The following is a 23,156-nucleotide window of genomic DNA, read 5'->3' on the forward strand; positions in this document are numbered from 1 at the left end:
AGGAAGTGACGCAGTTAAAACAATAACATGCGGTGCTTTTTGAAAGGAATCACTGAACACGTCTCAACATGTTTTATTTGAAAGCAGTAAATAACAAAAAGTCCAGTTGAGTCGTTATTAGAGCACATTTACGATATTGTGACAACATTTGGACTAAGGAAGTTAGTCAAGGTAAGCCGTTTATTTGAATTTAAAGCAGACTAGCTTTGTTAGCAGGCTAGTGGCTAACTAGCATACTACTGTGTGGGTTAGCCTGCTCGCTAGCACGTTCAGGCTAGAAGATGCTAATCTTTTGTCAGTTAAGGCTAAAAACGTCTCCTTTAAAGTGTCACTGGTTGAAAGTAAAGTAGTTGACCTTGTACGTTTTGTTTTCAAAGTGAGTTATAAAATTTTAGTCTAAGAGAGTTAGATCTTCGTGAACTGCCCGAATGAATGCAGCGTTGTCATTTGTTAGTTTAGGTGTTTCACTTAAACTTGCGACCCTGTTAACTGGTGACATCCAGCTGAATGCGTCTTTGGTTGTCGTGGTAACAGGTTTTCTTTGTATAGAGGGAGGTTTTGCTATTCAAACGCATTTGATGAATTTATTCTGACATCATGATGTATAGTAAATAAAAAGCTGCTGTAACTAAAGCCATAGACGTGTTCAGTTTGAGGTCGCCAGTGTAACAATGTCACAGGTTAAACTGTGACACCCGTAGTAGTTGATTTTATTGTCTTTACGGTTGTGTGTAGTGCCATATTGTAAACCACCTTGTCAAAAAAAGAAGTAGGAGTCTCAAAACATGTTCAGCCACTTTATCAAGATATGGCTTTATCTAAATTAGCATCTTTTTCTTAGATTTCTTCAGTGATGGCAGCGTCTTTACCTCAGAAGCCAGGGATGGCAGGGATGCCCCCTCAGCAGCAGCAGCCCCACCTGCCGCCCAGTGCTGCCTCAGCTCCAGGTCAGCCGCCCATGCCTCCTCAGGGAGCTTTGAGGGAGATCTCCCCTGTGTTCCTCTGCAGGATTGGACAAGAGACTGTCCAGGACATTGTCACTCGTACTATGGAGATCTTCCAGATCACACGAGCTACACAGGTACTGGACAACAAACTGTATGTATCAAATCTTTTTAACACAGCATCCCCACAAATCCTATTATCTATGGGGGCTGCTGTGACAGTTTCTCAATTTGAAAATCTGTCAGATGTTGGTGAAGAGGAAGTTGGCATCAAGGGGAATGCCTGGAAAATGTCACATTTGTTTCCTGTGGAGGGGTAACAGCCCCAATGCTAAGGGGCTGCCTTTCTACACAGCAAATTAACTTAGAAATCCAAATCTTGAGTTTTGCATTTGACCCAACTGAAGCACAAAGGCAAGCAGAAAACTGTGACTGCAAGCCCAACTGGAATATGAGCTTGGTTTATGGGATCTATAATCTAAACATAATTTATATCTGTAATCAGCACTTCATTACATGTAACTTAAACATTATGTTAACCTTTTGCAAATAGTGCCAAGTTTTTCCTGAGGTACCATGAATGTTGTGTTAACTGATGCTTTGATTTCATTCATCATATCTAAAGTAAATGTGATATGGTCACTTACCAAGGAATTCAATCAGGTAGCTAAATATATCTTGTGGGTGACACTTAAAGCCATTTAATGGGATTTTTTGTTCATTCTTTTACAACATATGGACACAATGCCAAATGATAATTGTTAGACTGATTCTTAAAATTGCATTGGTTTACATTATATTGAAATGCAACTTCTGTTCAGTTGATTGTATGTTTACCAGGACTGTGGCTCTCTTTTTTGTTTGCTTTTATTAAGACTTGACTAACATTTTGACAAAGTGTATGTCAGTCATTGACATGTTGGACAAACATTGTCTGCCAAATCAGTCCTGATTGATGATTAATCAGTGATTCAGTGATTTTCTCTTTCTCATTATTCATTTATGAAAATAAAATTCAGCCTATGTAGTTTATCATTTTCCCAACTGAAGAGATTTGTTTCTGTCAAATTTTTGACAAATCCAGTCATGCTTTCCATGGATGTAAACATCAGTTTGAATTTCCATCCATGCATATAAAGCTAGGCTCCCCTTTTTCTCAGTAAGTCTTTTTACCCGCAACCAGTATGTTCATTAATTATTCTTTTTTTTCCCAGGCATTTTTGAGCTATAAATCCAACATATAACATCTTGAATTATATATTAATTATTTAAATGGCTGGTCTTGGCTGTCTACTGTTTGGTTTATTTGGATGTGAACTGAGTGGTTGCTGGTTTTTTTTTAGTTTTCCTTTGTTGTCTGTCAGTCTTCATTTGCCTCATCGTCTCTGCTAGTTCATCTGCTTTGCATTCTTGTCAGTATCTGTCGTGTTCCCTCATCTCCACCTGATCTGTGTCTCTGATTGTTTTGCTGTGTGTCTCTCAATGTATCAGTCACCTCTTTATCAGCTTGTCCTTGCCCTTTAAATGGAGACGTTTTTCCTTTACTAAAAACTCTGAAAGCAAGGAGCAGTCTCACTCAAAGTAGGTTTTGAAATGTATTTTACCACAGCTTGCTCTAATATATTAAACATAATTAAACAAAAGAAGACAGGGGTTCTGATAGCCAAATGGAGCCCTATGTACAGAGGCTGTTGTCCTTGAAGTGAGCAGCGCAGGTTGTAAAATCCAGCCTGTGGCTCCTTTCCTGCACTTCATTCCTCCTCCTCAGTTCCTGTCTTTATTTACTGTGCTGTCTGAATAAATGCGTAACTATTGTGAGATGCTGTGTCTCTTTCATGAAGCTTCCTAATGGTGTGACCCAGAGCCAGGCGATGTACACAGACCGCTTTGGGAAGCTCCAGGAGCACCTACGGCAGCTCGCCTTGCTCTTCAGAAAGCTCCGTCTGCTGTACGAGCGTTGTGTGGACTTGACCACTGACCTGCAGGAGGCGCCAGCAGAGGTGAGGAGGGAGCATTAGATATCTGCCTAGAAATGAGCCCATTACTTTTAGCATTTTTTATCTCTTTTTAGAGGTAATTTATAAACACTACATTTAACATTTGGAGCATGAAAGTTCTTTAACTCTTCTGTCATGAGCCCAGTTCAGACCAAAGATTTGCAACAAACTGCTTGCAACTGGCTGCTATGCACTGTTCTAGACACTAGCCAGTTCACACTGCTGATATTAAAGGAGACAATGCATCGTTTCTGTTGCAACAACTCTGATTTAAAGTTATTTATTTCTGAAGTTACAGTTTTTTCCCTGAATTTTTATCAGCTTGATAAAGCATAACATCTGTTTGATTCCTGCTCATCACTAACTCATCTCCATCATATGGCGGCAGCGACATTTCATGGTACATACAAGCACAAAAATGCTTTGCTCTCTCAGTCTTGTCATAACTAAGATATCTGGTAAGAATAATTTATTTTTGGAGGACAAATTTAGCTCCTACAACCTTGAATTTCTCATTTGCTACTGTCATGTGCCCTGCTTACATGCGCAACTGATGGAAAAACGAGAGCCTTTCAAACAGGATTTCTATTTCCCTTTTTTCAATTATCTTCTTGAAAAAGATAACTTGTATTTTTTAACATGGAAACTTCCGCCCATGAACACTCTCGTTTAGGCTTGGGTGGTATCCACTTTTTAACACCGTCATACCATCCCCAAATTTTACCAGGGTATACAGTATTACCGGCAGCCCCCCCCCCCCCCCCAATCCACGTGAGCAGAGCGACGTTTCTCTCTTTTCCTCTCCACACAGATGTGTCTTACCTCCGCTCCTTTCAGAGCCATTATGAGACATAATAACCTATTATCATACAGGACATGGGAATGTTTAGTAATGTCCAGCGTGCTTTTAAACAGATAAAAGATTGGCCTTTAATATTATTTCCTCGTAGTGCAACAATGCCGAGCCTCGTCCTCCGTCCAGCACGTGCACAGTGCTGATGGCATTCCATGGCATATGAGTTTCTATGCGTTGGTATGTATGTGTACGTTCGTCGTTTGCCAAATTGGGCTGACATCATTAACAGAATTTCTTTCATCACCTCTGAAGCATCTTCACACAGACACAGTGTTGCTACAGTTGGAATGGACACAGACTCTCAAGGCATTTATTATTATTTTTTAAACGTGTGCTTTTTTAAGCAGCACTGTCTTCATGACAGTGACTAAAGCAATAACATGGCTATTTCTTAATACCCCGGCATATGATATCACTCATTTCTAGCTGGAAGTGCCTTTAAGTAGAAGCCTTTGTTTTCACACCTTACCGGCAAGAAGAGATAAGGCAGAATGAACTCATCCTTCGTCTCCTTTTTCCTCTCTCTCTCTCTCCCTCGCTCTTTCTCTCCGTGTCTCTGTGCATAATACCTTAAATATATGACATCTTTACCCTATTGTACGAGGAAAAATTAAAATCAAAATCCTCAACTGTTATAATACAGCATCTATGAGTGTGAAGCAATGTCCCTTGTGCTTCTAAACAGAAAAGATCTGCCTTAATTATTTATATTTGCGTTGTGCAGCGCGGGAAAACTGTTGCCATGAGTTTAAAAACTCTGGTATAGCTCTAAGCACCTTCATCATTTGCCAGATTGAAATGAAATCATAAGCAGGATTTCATTTATCATGTTGAAGCATCTTCACACACTAGCAGTGGTGCTGCTGGTGGAGAGAGAGACACATGTTTTCAAGGCATTTGTTTAAAAACCTGCACTCATCACATGGTCCCGTCTAATGGCGGTAATTGAGGCAATTTTAATACCCCAGTATATGGTATTACTGTATTACCGCCCATTCCTACTCCCGTTTAAGCATGATGTTCATCTATGTAGGAGAGAGGTATTGAAAACGTTAAAAAACATCTATAGATGTAATAATTTCCAAACTTCACAGCATGATTCTATGTAAAGGAATTGGTGTTTACTGCCTTTCAAATGAAATTTATATTTCCCTTTTCAAATTTCTGTGCCTGCGATGCACTGTAACCATCTGTCTGACTTAAGCTGAATTGCAGGAAACATCACCAGGTGGCAGGATTTGGGCTGCAACGGCTCAGCTCTGCCACGTTCTAAAACTGTCTCATTGCATCACAAGTTTTTGGTTTGAACTGAGCTCAACCGGTTGGTTTGGACAGCAACTAAATTTTTATAATGTTGCTTCTATTCACCACCAAAATGGCTTTGAAATTAAACATTTAATAGGTGACTGAAGTGTAGACCTTTTTCTTGGGAATTTGAGGCAATGGTTCTTCATGTTATTTCTTTGCAGTCCCCCTGACTAAGATGAGCTGACCCCCCCCATCACTGCTGTCAAAATGAACATCACTTTGACTTGCTTTCATTGATAAAATCTGACAAAATAGGCATAAACACACGTTCTTGCAAATTGCCCATAGTATCCATTCAGTGTGCGTCATCACATTGTTTTTTCACATGAGCAAATGTAATTATGACAACCTCAGAGCAGCCTTAGATCTTTAGTGCCTGCTGGTCCTCAGCTTTGAAACCAGTGATTTAAGGGAGTCCATGTGAATATGGCATTTACCATTTAGGAATTATAGCCATTTTATTCAGAGTACCTCCAACATCAGAGGCTCATAAGTATGTGGACAGTTAACTGGCAAGCAGTTCAATGGTCAGTTGTAGTCTGTTACCTTGTTACTTCAAGACCAGTGAAGTAGATAACAGGTTTTACCATGATTTTAGGTGTTGAACTGGCATTGTGTAGCTGTTTGAGTGGATCTATAGTATGAAGTCCAAGGATTTATCTATGCAGGAGTGTAGGATGCCAGCATTTGGCTGAAAACCCGCCCAAGATATATCTGTTAGAGAAATGGCAAAAACTTTCAGAGTGGCAAAATCAACAATTTGGTTCATTCTTTAAAAAAGAGAAAAAGACTGTGTTGGCAGGCTTAGCAACATCAAAAAGCCTAGAGTACTGCAGAGAAAACTGAAGTAGATGCTCTCTGAATCATTTCCCTGGTGAAGAAGAACCCCTTCACACCATCCAGAGAAGTCAAGAATACTCTGGAGGTGGTGTGTGTTTCTGCTAAAGCCTACGTTAATTGCTTCAGAGACTTTAAAAGAAGGTGAAGCCACCAGGAACAGGAGGGCTAGATTTAACAGAAAACTTTATAAACAAGCCTCCTCAGGTCTGGAGTGTAGGGCTCTATAGTCTCTGCTCACATCCAGCCAAATGCTGCCAAACTGATAGGATGGTGCTTTATAATGCAGAGGGATAGTAATTTTAAACTGCATCGAAAGAGTTTCTGAATGGTGGAGTCTGTCACCTGATCTCAGTGCAACAGAGCAAGCTTTTTAGTTACTGAAGAAAAAACTGAAGGCAGAAGGACAAACAAAGAAGCAGCAATTGAAGACAGCTACAGTAAAGGTCTGGGAAAGCATCTCCAGGAAGGATATTCAGAATTTGGTGATGCCCATGGGGTCCAGACTCCAGGCAGTCATCAAATGTGAAGGATTTTCATCCAAGTATAAAAAACTGTGGTTATTCTTTTAATAATGCCAATATACAGTATACTCTGCCTGCTTTCAATGTGCAAATGTATTGCATTCATACACATGAGAGGTAGAAAAAACCTCATTTGGTATGTATTTTGTGTCTTCAGCTTGTGCCATATGTCGGGGAGGAGCTGCTTTCTGTCAAAGTGGAGCCCTGCAGCTCTGCTGTCATCCAGGAGAGAAGAGAAGTTCTAGAGGTATGATCCTTTTTCAGTTGACGCTAATTTGCTTTCATGCTCTCTATAAAATCCATATTTGCATTAAGAAAAACACATTAAAAAGCAACATTAAGTTAGAGACATAATGAGCTGTTACTCCTAAATCTTCCATGTCAGATTGGAAACCTGCTTCTGAATAATGATGAAGTAGTATGCAACAGTTCCCTGTGCCGTTATCCCACAGTTCGTCATGCATTAATTATTGAAATACTTGTAGAGTAACTGCAAACTGGTGAAGCAAGTCTCATACTGCTAAATATTTAAGTACTTCTCACGCCCTATTTTGGAAGGATGTGTTACTTGAGGACATCTGCAAACTTCTGGCCGGCTGTGATCTGAATCCCACATGAATCTGCTGTGTGTTACGAAATGCTCCTTTTTTTTTTTTTTTTTTTTTTTTTTTTTGCATGCAACTTTCAATACCTTATTGAGCATAAAGTAAGTCTGGCACTGAGCATCACTTGAAAAGCATCATTCTGTTGTTACAGCATAGCACAGTCTTAACAGCTGGAAACTGACTTCTTTCTGGGAAGAAGGAACGTCAAAGCTCTCATTAGGTTCTCAATCTAAAAAAGGAGAACAAAATAAAGTGTCGCCTTTATGTCATTCACCGTAAAGGCCTCTAGGTGGCAGTGTTGACACTAGATTACAGTATCCCTGGCTGCTTGAAGGGATATGTTGAAATCAAGCAACAAATTAAGCTTAAGTAAACAATCCTGAAGGTTTTTTTTTGTTAGAATTAGAGCTGATTCCTAAAATATTTATGACAGGTTTAAATTTCTGATTCAGGTTTAGAAACTGTTGCCAGGTAGCCAGTGGCAAAATAATGTTGATAAAAATACAGCCCATAATTTAAACTGATGCTATTGTGGATCCCTAAAATGGATGGTTGTTTATTATTGTGTTTCTCAACTGGTTAAGCCTTGGGATTCCCTCCTAGTTGTATGATGACAAATCAGAAACCAGTTTTTAAATACTTTAGCCCCTCATTGTTAATTTTGGCAGCTATTTATAGTTTCTAGTCTTAAGATTAAAATGTAAATAAGTTTAAGTCACATTTAGTCATTTCTACCCTTTATAGTTTTGTCTACAATTACTTGACAAAAACTCAATGACATTAGAGTCCAGATTTAGTCCATGAAAAGTCCTTACATTTTAATCTTTTTGTCAAAAGATCAGTAGTCTTTGCCTGAATTTTTGCCAAATACTTGCTTGTTCTATGCACTCTGCCAATCCTGGAATTCCTGCTTTTTTTCATCTGAGGCAGAAAAGCAAAAGATGCAATAAGAACTAAAATACATCATAGTCTCATTTTGGTCTCCTTGACAAAAACTAACCTTACTTTTAGTCAGTTTTAGTCAATTAAGATTTATTTTTAGCTAGTCTTAGTCTAGTCTTTCTCATGGAAAAAAAAGCAGCAAACAAACATTTTTAGTCAGAGTTTTTGTCAATGGAATGAACATTGCAACCACTCCCATTTATACTGTGAAAAAGATGCAGATTGGTACAGTGGTTTCCAGTTATTTATTTGCCGCTTCAAAACCCACTATTGTCCCATTTCTAAAAAAAAAAAGAACATATTTCATTCTAATTAGGATTATTTTGACTCATGGCAAATTCACTATGAAATGCTGTATTGAAGGGAATGATCATTTATGTCTACGCCTTTTTTAATAAGACCAACATTTACAAAAATCAGGAAAGCATGATTTTTTTTAAACTAGAAAAAAATGATGCTTAAGTGTTTGCACGATGTGTAGAGCAAAACATCTTTGCCTAAAAATGTATTAAACTGGTATTTTGACACTCACAACGTTGCATCTGCTGCTATTTGAAAGGAGGCCTAATTGTTGTTTAATCTAAATTTCAATCAATTGCCCAACCCCACCTTTTGTCATTTATTTAGTGGATGAAAGCACCAGTGGTTATTACTCCCCAAAAATAACAACAGCAAAGACTTTTTGCCCCAACTTCTCTTATTCCTATGCAGACACCTGCAACCAATGGAAAACGACTCATCTATCCACCTTTTGGTCTTGACTAAAGCTGGGTGTACACTGTGCAATTTTCATCCGATTCAGCCACAGATTTTGACTCGCACGACTTACTTTGAAGTCAGGCCGACTTTCAGCTGGATCGCAGCTGACATGCATGCAGATGCTGTGTGTGTGTGGGATAGAGAGAGACAGCAGGAGAGGGAGAGAGTATATGGCTGGAAACACTTCACCCTCAGTGTGTGAGACTTTTTAAAAAGGAAGCTCCATGGATTTCTGTGACAGTCTGTCTCAACATCACTCGTACAGTGTGAGCACTGAGGTTGGGCACGACCATCAGACCGTATAGTGTGAGCATGTGAATCATGTGCGATGGTCATGCGTTGTAAGCGATTCAGAGTTGAGTTGACTTTCTGCCATGACTGTCGTACGGTTGACTTGAAATTGCACAGTGGATGCCCGGCTTAAGGCTGAGCAATTAATCACAAAATGTCCCGCTGCAATTTTTAAATTGCAGATAGTGCAACTTTTCTTTAGTTGGACTTGTGCACCAAAATAGCAGTTTAATTCAGTTTTTGCAGCAGAGCTTTTATGCTCTACACATCATGCAAACATTCAAATGTCGTTTTTTTAGAATGTTTTACAAATAATCCTACTTTCCTCGTTTTGTCTATTTTTTTCTTCTATAAGAAATACTGCTCTTCATATGGAGTTTGCAATATGAGTATAAATATTTGCAATTAGAAATCAAAATTGTTCAGCTCTGGTCCTGACACACTAGTTGAGGACTATAAACTATGTTCTGTTCTGCTTGTTTAAGATTGCAATGATTGTAAAAGCTTAAAGCTATGCTCTAGGGTGTATAAAGATGGATTATTTTGTGGTTAATTTGCAGAAAGTTCGGCAGAAGAACCAGGAGATGAAGGTTCTGATGGATCAGATGAGGAACCTGCTGTGGGATGTCAACGCCATGCTGACGCTCAGGAAATAATGTCACCTCTAAATCCATTCTCCTTCAAAGAGATGGATTGTTGTATAGACGTCGGGACTGCTTTATGGCAGACATAAGGTGAAATAAGGGACTTTCTGTTGGACTCTGAATGTGGGACCTTCTACTTTGGAACACCTCTTTTGTGTGGGCACTTCCTCCCAGAGACTCTTCGTACACTCACAACTCATTTAAGAACTTCTGGTGTTTATTCCATTGAGGTGATCAAAACACATTTGTCAGTCTGAAACACTCCACACCTAACAGTTTTTATTTGTTAAAGGCAGCTGTGTTTTCCTCCTTACATGTGTACAATTGCTATACTGCCATCCCATCTTCATTCAAAAAACTTATGAAGTCCTGCATCGATGAGTTGAAACCTGAATTGCCTCTGGTTAAAACAACAACAAAAAACCTTCCAAAATGCTGTATCATGGTGTTTTGGCCCCAGGTGCTTACTCGACACCAGACAGGCTTAAATTCATTGCAGTTAATTCCTGCAGAAAGCACAGAAGCTGGTCTGACGGCTGTGTTTACAATAGAAACAATTTCCCTTATTATGCTCCGTCAGTTGTAAAAACACCGTGGGTTCAGAATTCAAATCGGGCCCTTGGCAGCTACGTATCTCAGGTGCTTTGTACATAGGTGTGTATGTGAGTGTGTGGATGTGTGTAATGAGATTAGCTCCCTGAGTGAAAGACAACACACCTGTTTAGCCTGAGGCTGTTTAGACTCTCCTGCCTGTGAATTTATTTTTGTAAACTATGGAACAAATGGTAGGACTGCTGCATCATTTCTTTTTCTATTAAATAAACTTTTTAGTACACAAAACGTCCAAACGCACACTCCAGTGTCCTGCTTCTAAATCCAGCCGAGTCATGTGACCATTGTGTCAATGCTGCCCCTGAGGGCTGATGTGGGAATGCATTATGTCATACTGAGCTAAGATGATATTTAAGAACATCAGCCACATCCACCAACACACAGTGATGCATACTCTGCCCCTGACCGTTTGTATTCATCTTTTACACACAAACAGTTTATCAGCGTAGCGATCCCACACTAAAACACAGTGTCAAAGACGACATGACTACCAGATACACAGAAACACAGCAGCGGTGTCAGGAGTGGGCAGCACTTTGGCCGCTGTAATCTTATTAAGTATAATTTCACAGCTAATTCAATCATCCATGAAGACTTTTTTCCCATTAAATTAATTGCTTAAGAAAATAAAAAAAACAGGATTGCAGCTGTGTAAGCAAGACACACACCACAAATTATCAGCAAACCCATCAGATAGGAAAATGTGCTTCTCTCACTTCACATGAGCTGCATATGCTTCTTTATTTGAAATGCGCTTTTGGTAATTTTCCCTTAACGTTGGCGATAGTAGGGGTTTGCTCAGCTGAAAGTGACATTGATACAGTCAATCATCAGTCATTTTTTTAGCAAATTCTATTAACTCCAGCTCAGAAATGACCACTTCCTGGTTTGCTACTGTGACAAACTGAACTTTTTAGACTGTGCACTCGTTATTAAACAGGCAAGTTTACTTTTTCTGACATTTTACAGTCAGGGTTATATGTGGATTTCCAAATCACTAAAGCAAGACATTCCTCAGTGCCGACTATAATAAAGTTTCCTAGGATACCTTTCAAACCCAGCCACAGCTCCATTTCTGCCTCAGCCTGAATTCATACAGGAGACGGCCAAAACACTGTCAAAGATTTCCTCATCAAGAGACGCCTCTGTAATAATGTTTTGCAATAAGTAGCATAGTTTCCAGGCTACGTGCTAAGATAAAGATAAGAAATCAAGGCTGAACTAGCCAGCAGTTTTTCTTGGTTGACTGTTACACCACATGATGGTACTGGTCCTGGAAGAACAACAGAACAATGGCAACAAACACAGGCAACTTTTAAACCATGTTAAGCTTTTTACACGCCAAGATCAGTGGTATCTGCAGAGATGCAAGGCTGCCCATAAGGGGTGGATGAGGGGGAGAGCTTTCTGGGGCCCAGCCCCGAATGGAGCGCCCCTGGAGGTCAGCAAAGTCCTGGTCTATTTTAAAGTTGATCTGTGATACCTGTGTTTTATTTTTCAAGTGAATTATAGCCACTATTGCCAAGGCAAGACAGTTTTTCATGTATTTATGCCATGGTTAAAGGCAGGGATGTCCAAACTTTTCCCCCAGAGGGCCACATACAGAAATATGTAAGGATGGTGTGGCCACTCATACACCTTGCCTTAAGGAAATTAAAGTTAGTAAAGCCAATGTAGGATAAGATATGCTAAGTGATTGGGTGTGCCTAAATGGCTATAATGGCTGACAAGGCAAATAGCCAATCATTTTGCAGGATTTTGGTGGTGCCAGTCAGATTTCAGGCGACCCTGATTTGCAGTGGCTACCACTGGCTCTGCCTCTGGAATGCTAGTGGTACTGCTCTTTGCTGCTATAGTCAATAAGAGCATTATGAATCAAAATATAGTAATTGTTTTGGTTGCCAGTATGTTTGCTATTTACTGTGTTGTCTCAAATAGTCACGAAAAAAACGAACTCTTATTGTCAAAATGTTTGTTTGCAAAGTGAGAACAGTATCACCACTTTTTGTACAGTCAAGTACAAGCTTTAAGTTCAAGTGAGGGCCATATTTAATTTAATTTCTCAAATTTGCTGTGGGCCAATCAAAAATGGACCATGGGTCGCATTTTGCTCCTGGGCCACAGTTTGGACACCCTTGGTTAAAGGCCTTCTTCAAAATGTAAAGCCCTTTTCTTACAACGGAATCAAAATGAGTTAAAAATTGCAAAAAATGGGTTAAAATCGGCAATAAGAGGCATAAATTGGGTCTTCTGTCCTTCATCTTCTGTTGTTTATAAAATGTGTTTTTTTTTTTTCAGATTTTTTCAGATCATTACACTCTGTTTTTATTTAAGTTTTACACAGAACAACGTCACCCCAGTTTTCTGCACTGTACAGTGAAGATAAGTGTTATCAGAGTAAATATCCTGCTTTGGACTGGCAGTATCTAAGTGCCATCAGATAAACACAAGCTAGCAATCCCTTAAGGCTTGTGATCTTGTGGAAGTTATTTCCTAATACACTGTATTCAAACATGTTTACAGGACTGTTTTCAAGTCCACTGAATGAAGTTGGTAATAAACTGTCCAATGCAGACATATTATTCCCTCTTGTCCTTGTGGAGTTAAAATATTTCATATTTTTTTTCTATAAGGAAAATCTTCCTTCATCTGTGCAGATAATCCTCGGAATAAAGGATGTGCAAAGTAGGAAAAAACTCAAACTTGATGCAGAACCACGAATTTGCATTTATAAATCATTTTATTGGTTTTACAGTTAGCATTTTAATGTGAAATGATCTGTTTCCATGGCAACAGTCCCTGCACAGTAATGCTCAGACACATTGACAGTAAGGGTGCATGGCACCGACACAAGTCCCTTAGGTGCTTTTGGCATGAGATAGCCTTTCTTTTCTCATTGTCACAGCAGTTGCACTGTCAAATGAGGCATCCGTATAAGTTTGTTTTTCTCTGTCCGATAGAGATTGTCCTTTCACAGGGACTTTTTCAAGGCCCCTAAATTTCCTCCTGCTTTGACACACCAGACTCATGGATGTTGGGAGAATCCTTTCAGACTTCAGTGGGCTTGTTCTTCATATTTATAGTAATGTAATCCAGAACAGTCCACCAGGGTCTGTCTGATGATTGTACGCTGTCCTTGCCACAAATGGACTAATTGTCCACATCTCGACCTCCCACCACTGATTGGTCTCACTGTCTTATCTAAAAGGCCACTAGATAAGACCTCATATCTCTCCACAGCCTAATTTTTTCCCGCTGTTTTCACGCCCTCTCCAGGTCTTTGTATTTCTTGCGAAGGACAGACACTTGATCTTTGAAGAGCACTGGGTCCAGGCGAAACTGAGAGTGGACCAGAGGCATGTAACCAAACCAGTTGGCGAAGGTGTTGACACACTCCTGCCGCTGATTGAAGTGCTCTGGGTTGGCCCAGGGGACGCTCTTCGTGCCCTGGAAAATGGAACAAGTTGCTGACATTTACCATCTGCTTTTATCAGGGTGAACAGACAACAGCAAGAAACACAAGTGACAGATGAGTGGCTCTACTTACCCCTGGACTGGGCAGCTCTTTGTACTGCTTCCTTTGAGCCACTTTGATTGGCGGCAGATGGGTGACAGCAGAGACCAGGAAGTTCATGAGGATGTCCTCACAGTTGGAGGTGCGATCCACCAGAGTCCGCAGAGACTGAGGCAGGTAGTGGGAGAACAGGTAGTGGTAGTACCTGTGGAACGAGTCAAAGTGTTAATAGATGTTTGTAATGATGCTGCAGTTAGAAAAGGACAGTAGACGTTTGCAGGCAGCTGTAATAGGATAAGAGTGTATTAGAGAGCCTTAAGTGGATAAGGGTTGAATTCACAGAAGTAGTGCCTAATAATAGGATAAATAGAGGTATAATAAGTTTAGTAAGGGAGTAAGCAAAGTACAACAGTAATGGCACAGGCTCCAGTAGACACTAATAGGACTGTCAAGTTACAATATTGCCCTACTGCACTATTGACCTGTCAACCCCTCGAGATGGCGAGCCACCTACACAGCACTAATGATGGAAACAAAAATTACAGGTATTTTCCTGCCAACTGAATGTTTTCTTTCTGTGCTGCAGAATTTCAGTCTTTATACTTAAATGGTAAATTAGCTTGACGTCTGTGTATACTCTCATTCATCCACGTCTCAGTTTTCCAATGCTTGGTCCAAAGGTGGGCAGCAGGTCCCTATTGGACCAAGCTTTGGATAGCTGGACACAAACCAAATGCAAACTTGCCAGTTTTAGACCAAGTGAGTTAGAGGAGCTTTGAATTACAACCATGCGCCATGCAGATCTTTTTTTTTTTTCAAGATTTATTGATGGGCTTTATAGGCCTTTATTGGAGAGATGGGTCAGTAGATAGAGTTGGGGGCAGGAGAGGAAAGGTGAGGACAACAGTCATGATACATGGTGTATGAGAACATAACTGCAAGGCTATCAGTGCCCCACATTGTGCAAATCTCAACCTGAAAGACTGATGAAACAGGAGAATTCATCTGAGATTTTAGGCTCATCTAAGAACTAAAACCAGGAGGAGTCAAATTTTAATGACCATGGCAGTATCCAGTAATTAAGTATGCACAAAATGCTTAAGAAGACAAAATATGGAGAATAAAACATGAACAATAGTGTAATCACCATAATAGTGATAATGATTGCAATTAACACAGTTGCAAAAATAAAGAAAGACTATCACATGTCCTACACATGACAGCATACAACATAGTTTTCAAACACTGCAAACAACACAATACACAGTGAAAAAAGATTACCCTAATGCTTGTCTGAACAGGTATGTCTTTAACTGGCCCTTAAAGTCACTCAGAGTTTGCAGAGTGCACAGACAGGGGCAGATCATTCCAAAGTTTGCAACTATTGCATGGAAGGCTCTATTTCCTCGAGTCGTGAGGTGGGTATGAGGAACCGACAGTAGCTCATAAGTGTTTGACCATACAAGCATCTGTAGGTGAGTGTGAGGATTTTGACCTGGATTCAGAATGTGAAGGCACTAGAGCACTGGAGGGATGTTGGAGTATTCATTTGACCTTCTTAGAACTCTGGCTGTGGTGTTTTGAACTGACTGGAGGTGATTTAGGGCAGACATGCTTAGGATGGTAAACAGAATTACTGTAATCTGTGCGTGATGATATGAGGGCATGTGTAAGCATTTCAGGTTCAGCAGTAGAGAGTAGAGATCTCCGTATTATATTTCATAGATGGAAGACGCACGATTTGGTGAGCTGTTTAATGTGGTTGTCATATGAAATTGATTGATCAAAAATAACTCCAAGGTTATGTAGACCTGGACAGACAGCATGGGATAGGGGTCCCATGTTCTGTATGATTATTGGGACAGACTTCCCTTGGGCAATGACTAGAATTTCCATTTTATCAGCACTGAGCTGTAAGTAATTGTCAACTGGCCATTTGGCAAGATCCTTTATGCTATGAACACCTGCCCATCTCAATGGTTGATGATTTGGCCTCCTCACAAACTGAGTGACCATGCAAGAAGGAGACTAGAGAGAGAGGCCAAGACACCTATGACTACTCTGAAGGAGTTACAAGCTTTAGCAACTGAGGTAGGAGAAACTCTGCAAACAGCAACTGTTGCTAAGGTTTTTCACCAGTCAAAGCTTTATGGGAGAGTGGCAAAAAGAAAGCCACTGTTGAATAAAACTCAAATCTTGATTAGAGTTTGCCAAACGGCATGTGGGAGACTCCATGGTCAAGTAGGAGAAAGTATTTAGTATCCGCCAAACAAAGCATCTTGTCTGATGGCCAAAAAGCACCATTTTGGTCTCATCAGACCAAACACTGCACATCACCACAAACACACCATCCCCCTGTGAAGCATGGTGGTGGCAACATCATGCTGTGGGGGATGCTTCTTGGCAGCCAGCTCTGGAAGGCTTGTAAAGGTAGAGGGTAAAATTAATACAGCTAAATAGTGTAAATGCTGGAGGACAATCTTATTCAGTCTGCAAGAGAACTGTGGCTTGGGAGAAAATTTATTATTCAGCAAGACAAAGACCCAAAGCAAACAGCAAAAAATACACACACACATACACACAAAAAACAACACCAGCCTTTGGCTGTACAGAAGCCAGTTAGCCTTGGTACCGTTTGATACAGTGGCTGAGGCTAAGAAACAGAAGAGGACAGCGATGGATGAAACTAAGGATGGAAAAAAGTCAGATGAAGCTAGGCTGTCTCATGTTTAGCAGCTTTACTAGGTGCAGAAACTCATCTAACCCATGTTTTGTCTCAAGCTTGCACACAAATAGAAATTGCCTCTTTCCTTCTCGGTTTTCATAGTAGCTGTGTAAGTCTGGAACATTTCAATCTCAATTAGCATCTCATAAATGACTCTTTCAAATGTAGCCATTAAGACATAAACTATAGACATCAGCTGAACACACATACTACACACTTCTTTGATGGCTTCACCACCCTCTGTTTGTCAACAATTGCATGCTGTTTTTTGCATTGCAGTAGCACTCAAAAACCTTTGGAGGGAACCAAAGTGTACCAAACCTAATCCCTCCATAGCATTGTTCTGAGTACAGATTCTACCATGACATCAAAGACTTGACATAAAGCTTAGCCATCTTGCACAAACAAAACATGACACTGTTTGGTTTCCTTAAACATCATACTGATACTATAAAAACATACTGTCTTATTAGAAATCATTCTTTCTTCTTGCAGAGCATTGATCACAGCATTGCAAGGCAGCTTATGGGTAAAATAAAAAAGCAAGATCTGAAAACATGCAAAAGAACAGTTCATCTGTTCACTCTGTTTTTCCTCCGTTAGAAATATTTTGTCACATCTGTCGCCAGTGTGCACAACCTCATGTTCAGTCCCACGATAATTAGTCTCTATTCAATTCCAGCGTCTCATTCTTGCACTCGCAGCACAAACACTAAATGTGTTTAGACAAGCACATAAGCTACACCTACACACAGAATAAAGAGATCCCCTCACAGTTAATTGTAGGTAGAGGCCGGGACAGCCAGTACCTGCCTGGAAACATCTACAGAGATGTAGTGATGTATGTTGATGATATGTATCTGGGACAATTTAACCATTTCACCTACCACTGGGGTTTGATATTTATAGAGCACAACAAGCTAAAACCCATGTGGAAGGCAGCATATGTCCGCTGGAGTGCTTATTCAGTCGGACTTTGAATAAGGTTTGATGGACTAAGCAGGCACCTGTCAGTGTCTTTGAAAGAAGTTTTAATTGCACAGGAATTTAAATGGACCACATTAAACTTTATGCAAGTTGCTCAAAGTGACTGTGGTTGTTAGGTTTTATCAAATTAAATGTTTTATAGCAGCCATATTGTACAAGAAACATTTAGCCGTTGCCATTGCATTATTTTAATAATCCAATATACAGACAGTAATTAGTTAATTTGTGTGTAAATGGCTTAATTAAAGGATCTCACAATGAGAGAGGCAGATTTTGAATGACTACTCATAACCATTTCACTGTTTAATTTATGAAATTTCAGTTAATGCAAATGGGCCTCACAAATATGTGTGGGTACATCCTAAGAGCTGTATAGATTCAAATTAGCATGAGAAAAATGTTTCCATTCAAATGGCTGACAAAAAAATGACCACTATGCCTCTGAATGTCGCCAGGCTTCGGCAGCTTTTTAAACACCCGGTGTCTGTTGAGTAATTACATTCAGATTGTTGGAGAACTTGCGTCCCTCTGCTATCGCACCTTTCGACTTCAGCCTTTTCAAATTAATCAAACTGCTCAAAGAAATCCCAGAGTAATTCACCCTCTTCTTTTCTATTCTCTCTCTCATACATACAAATAATTATCCTCAGAACTAACTCCTTCTGTTTGATTGTCCCTTTTTGAGATTCATGTCAGCGTGCCTGCCACTGCTGCATTTCTTAAAGGTTTTTCTTCTGCTGTTAAACTGTGAAAGTAAATCTGTTTTCATCCCAGCTGCATAATCCACGCTGAGTTAAATTGAAGGTGTAAAAGCAACAAACAAGGGAAACTTTACAGGAAGACAAAACAAAGCATATTGAGCTCTTAAGTATGACACTGTCTATTAAGCCTAGGACGAGAACAGAGCTTGAAGGAGTCCTCCACATTTTTCCTGATACATAAAATCTATGACAGACTGACAGATGGACGGATGTTCAGGCAGATAGACACTTTTTTAAGTGTTTAGGGTACTAAGGATTCATCACAGGGCCTAAAGTGCCACAAGGTCGACCAAGGTCAAGCTCAATCACATCTCTTTCTGATGTGATCTCTTTCTCTTTCACATCTGTCTGGGCCTTTTCACAGCTCATAAAAACCCTGGAGACTGCTGGTAGTTTTAGGGCTTTTGGGACATCCACAGCACTACCAGGGGATTATGTCAACCCAACGACACGCCTGGACTGAACCTTAAGCCATGCTCACTCGCCAAAGCCACCCTTCACTCTGTCCTAAAGGTGTGGACTTTGTTATTTTTTTAACAGATTATTTTCCCATGCCCTTTGTAATATGCAAGGACATCCAGAGCACGATGGGGTTGTGTCAATCCTTCCCGCCAAATGGTGCTCTCAGGCAGCTTACTCCCCTCATCTATGCTTGACTTCAACCTTAATTTTTGGCCCAACAAGCCTCAAGGTTCTGCACAGTACTGCAGACAGTAAGACAGTATTGTGTATTTACAATTGTGGTTCCTGGTGGTCTATCCCTAAAAGCTTTTATGGTCCATTACCTTACCAAAAGAGGCTTTTGATACTGTTGATCATGCTGTTTTACTTGAACATCTTAAAAACTGGGTGGGCATCACGGACAGTGCGCTTAGCTTGTTCTATTCTTATCTTTTAGAGCAAACCTTTGCAGTCACCATGGGCAACGGCTCCTCTTCTACCTCCACCATTACCTGTGGTGTACCGCATGGTTTGGTTTTAGGTCCTTTTTTATTTTCTATTAACATTCTGCCCCTTGGCAAAAATCATTCAGAATCACATGGTCTTCTATCACTGCTGCAGGCAACAGATATATCTGCCCCTGAGACTTGAGGACCCTAGAAGCCAACTTGCTGCTACAGATTAGGTGAATTTAACTGTTGGAAGATGCAAAACCTTCTGCGATGATACAACTCCAAATCTGAAATTATATTATTCAATACACAACACTCCCCTTCCATCAACAGCAACCTCAGTCCCATAGTATCTAATATCAAACCCTCTGCTTGATACTTGGGTGTACATTTTGATTCCAACTTTTCATTTGAGCCTCATATCAAAACAGTTGTCAAATCATACTATCACCAATTGCATATCATATCCAAAATAAAAACAATATTTTTTCAATCAGGTCTGGAAAAGGTCATCCAAACTTTCATTTTCTCCATACTGGACTTTTGCAGTTCCTTTAACTTTTACTCTTAAAGCGGGTAAGGGTCTGGCTCTAAGCTATATCCCAGAATTGTTAATCCCTTATGAGCCAGCCCACAGCCTCAGATCCTCATGTGGGGGCCTCCTGGAATAAAAAACCAAAGGTAATCAAGCATTTTCCATTAGGGCTCGTCGACTTTGGAACGACCTGCCTGAGGGGGTAAGACGTGCATAAACAGTCACTTCAATTACTTCTTAAAACTTATTTTTACGAACTTGCTTTTATGTGATATTGTCTTCTTACTAAGCTTTTATATTCTAACAAATTTACTTTACTGTACAATGTTACCTCTTTGGTTCAGATGTCTTCCAAAATCTAAAAAGGACAAAGACCTAAATATAAATGGGGCATTTTCTCCAACAACAGATTGGACCCACAATTTTTAAAACAATACATATTTATGAGACTCAAACTTGCAGGACATATTCAGGCCTGTTGCCAGCCTGGTGGTGGTGGTGGGATGGGGGTGTTTGTTCTTTTTTTTTTCTCTCCCAAAAGTAGACATATTGCAGCTTCTCCTGTAATTTTTTTTTCTATTTTTTTAATCCTCAAATGACAGCAGCTGCACCATATGCTGCATCACTTGTGCAAGTTTTTCACACAATCATTAATGAAAGGAGCTTAGAAAAGAATCACATAATGGTGCTTTTAAGATAGCAGCTTGGTTAAGATGTTTTATTTTGTTGTATTAGTTTAGAATTTTTGCCCGATGTTGATCAAAAAGGATATACTTTATTTATTTGCTGATAAAGAAAGTTCATATTTTCCGTACAACTCCTCAGTAGCTACTCAGGCAGGGCAATTAATTGAAATTTAGTTTAAATAGCAATATGTCCTACAGCAATTCATTAAATCACAGAGGTTGCAATATTTCTTTGACCTGAAATGTGTGTCAAAGCACCAGTCCCATACATGTTTTTGCAGCAGACGTTACACTTAACACATCATGACATCATGCAAACAGAATTAATTTTTTCTGGAATGTTTGAAAAAGAATTCTACTGGGTTTTTTTCCCCAAATTACTATTTGGAAATGAGAATGACATAAAAATGATCTTTCCCTTCAATACAACAATACGTAATAAATCTGCAATATGAGTAAAAAATACAAATCTGTTTAGTTGATTTAGCTTTAGAAATCAGATTACTGCTAGATAATCTGGCTGCAGACCGCAGATATCAGTGCCCCCCCATCTTGCATACCACTACTGTGTGCTGCTTCTATCCAAACGGAAATACAAGCTGAAACTTTCAAAATAAAGTTGGATTAAACTTAGGCTATGGGTTAAGGATAAGGGTTAGGATACCAAAAGTCACAAATCTGACCTGCAAAACAAGAAATGGTTACATAAAGTTTAATAAAGGCGAGAAAACGGTCTGCTTACAGGGAAAAAACTCATCCTCCATGAAAACACTGAATGTAGCTAAGGCTAAAGTTAACGACGCTACATTAGCTACCTAGATTACATAGCTAACGCAGTTATATTTAAAGCTAGTGAAGCTTGTTAGCTACATAGGGTACCCACGTGACCTACGTACATGACTGAGATGGCTAAAGCAAATGAAATAGTTCTGCAAGTAGTGGCTCTTTTCTTCATTAGCTTTAGCTAAAGCTAATCTAGCTACATTGGCTCTCAGAGTAATGTTCACTACATAGCTAGTTGAGCTATCTTAGCTTTAGCTAAAGCTAATGTAGCTATATTTGCTCATGTAGTAACATTAAGTACATAGTTAGTGAAGCTATCTTAGCTTCAGCTAAAGCTAACTACCTCTAAAACGGGTCTATAGATAATTCAAGTCCGAGTTAGACTGCTGATCTTTTTTCTGCTTTATTTATGAAATATTACTCTGTCTGTTTGCAATTTGATTATTTCATGAATGTATCTGCCAGATTTTGACTATAAATAAAGACGAGTAAAATAAAACTTCTTAAATATTGTACACACAAATTAAGTCTCCTCTGTTCTGACAGAGGCGGCATCTCACAAAGGTGGTCTGCAAAAGGGGGCGTCTGTTATCTGCGGTCTGCAGCCTATAATTTACTGAGACCCTGCTGCTTGTTAATTGGCTAGTTCTGCATGCACCGGCTCTTAAATCCAAGAAGTTAGAAACCATTTCGCCTTTCCAAGAGAATTATGTGGGCAGTAGGTGCTGGCAAGGTAGCTGGTGAGGAGCCTAGAATTTTGTCCTCATAATAATATTTTGAAATTATACCATTTTTCTCTTTTTTCTCAGTTCTAAAGCAAAAAAAGTCATAGGATTTTATGAGCAATCTGCATTGGACTGGATCAAATCACTCTGAAACGTTCTGTATTGTTAAGAATTGTCAGTGAATTAGAGCTCAGCCTGTGAATTGAACGGTCTGGCGATGGAGATACTTGAAGATTTTTTGGAGTGCTTTTCTAGCCTTTATTTAGATAGGACGACTGAAGAAAGACATGGAATATGGGGAGAGAGAGTAGGTGGAAGGCATACAATAAACAGTGTTGAGACTGGGAATTGATCCTGCAACCAGTGCATTGAGGACTATAGCCTCTCTATGTGGGCCCCTGCTCTACCCACTGAGCTAAACCAGCACCCTAAAGGGAGTATTTATTCATCTCACCCATATTTAACACCATCAACCATGGTTTAATTTGTGATAAAATAAACTCAGCTGATCTCTAAATGTTTATGTACCTGTGATAGAAGGCAGCTCCAGTCAGGACAATGGAGTAGTCGTTTGTCCACTTGGAGGTGTAGCCCCAGGCACGCTTTAAGGGATCCCAGAAATGACTCCTGGGAGGGTATCCCACGATCCGCTCAGGGAAGCTCCGCCACACCAGGAAGGCAAAATTCACCTACAAGAAGATAAACAAAACCTTTAGAAATGATTGAAACTCCTCCAGGAATACTGACTGTTTAATGTTGGTTTTTATTACCTCACTGGTCAGGAGGACTGTGTCCTCATCCAGACTGAGCACTGCTTCCGTCTCTATGGCAACATGAGGTAGGAACCGACTGGTTGTCTGTGAGAGGGAGACACAGAAGTAAATCTTAGCTCTGTTTCTGCAGGATGCCTGCTGTCTAGCCTGTGCTTAGAGAGATTATGTGAATAAGAGGGAGATGATCACGTTACAGTAAATCATGAGTGACTGAGAGGAGTGAATCACTGTGCATTTTCGTGCCTCTGGAGTTAAAAATCAAACAGACAGTGTAAAGGAGACAGGGGAGAAATGTTTGCAGTGAGTGGCATTTATGAAAGCGAACGCCACACGGATCAGTGGACACGCCAGATACACACGGACAGGAAGAAAAATACACAACTAGGAGACAGAGCAAAGAAAAGAGAGCAAAAGAGATTTATGAGTGATAGAGAGAAAGAGTCACACAAACAGAG

The 23,156-nt window shown here is 39.9% G+C and overlaps 2 protein-coding genes across 4 annotated transcripts in view; one reads left to right on the forward strand and one right to left on the reverse strand.

Moving 5' to 3' along the window:
- Positions 1 to 10,555, forward strand: zgc:114119 (uncharacterized protein LOC619273 homolog). Its single transcript, XM_041810002.1, has 5 exons — positions 1 to 171; positions 842 to 1,081; positions 2,786 to 2,944; positions 6,624 to 6,713; positions 9,624 to 10,555. The coding sequence occupies exons 2-5, from the start codon at positions 854 to 856 to the stop codon at positions 9,717 to 9,719; spliced, it is 573 nt and encodes a 190-aa protein (XP_041665936.1). The 5' UTR covers positions 1 to 171; positions 842 to 853; the 3' UTR covers positions 9,720 to 10,555.
- Positions 10,556 to 13,048: 2,493 nt separating this feature from the next.
- The window catches only part of LOC121524170 (exostosin-1c), a 165,311-nt gene continuing 155,203 nt past the window's right edge, over positions 13,049 to 23,156 (reverse strand). For all 3 annotated transcript variants that reach the window (XM_041809428.1, XM_041809430.1, XM_041809429.1), the window contains exons 9-12: positions 22,699 to 22,785; positions 22,457 to 22,617; positions 13,867 to 14,038; positions 13,049 to 13,766 (exon numbers count right to left, since the gene is read on the reverse strand). In XM_041809428.1, the coding sequence (XP_041665362.1) occupies positions 13,581 to 13,766; positions 13,867 to 14,038; positions 22,457 to 22,617; positions 22,699 to 22,785 (606 nt within the window). In that variant the 3' untranslated portion in view covers positions 13,049 to 13,580. The remainder of the gene's footprint in view (positions 13,767 to 13,866; positions 14,039 to 22,456; positions 22,618 to 22,698; positions 22,786 to 23,156) is intronic.

This window comes from Cheilinus undulatus, linkage group 16, assembly GCF_018320785.1.
Source record: "Cheilinus undulatus linkage group 16, ASM1832078v1, whole genome shotgun sequence".
In the NCBI taxonomy this organism is placed as follows: domain Eukaryota; kingdom Metazoa; phylum Chordata; class Actinopteri; order Labriformes; family Labridae; genus Cheilinus; species Cheilinus undulatus.

Bases quoted from the DNA above. Each gene is read 5' to 3' on its own strand.
- zgc:114119 (XM_041810002.1), top strand. From the start codon at position 854: ATGGCAGCGTCTTTACCTCAGAAGCCAGGGATGGCAGGGATGCCCCCT. The intron at 1,082-2,785 runs GTACTGGACAAC...TCTTTCATGAAG, and splicing joins AGATCACACGAGCTACACAG to CTTCCTAATGGTGTGACCCA. The intron at 2,945-6,623 runs GTGAGGAGGGAG...TTGTGTCTTCAG, and splicing joins TGCAGGAGGCGCCAGCAGAG to CTTGTGCCATATGTCGGGGA.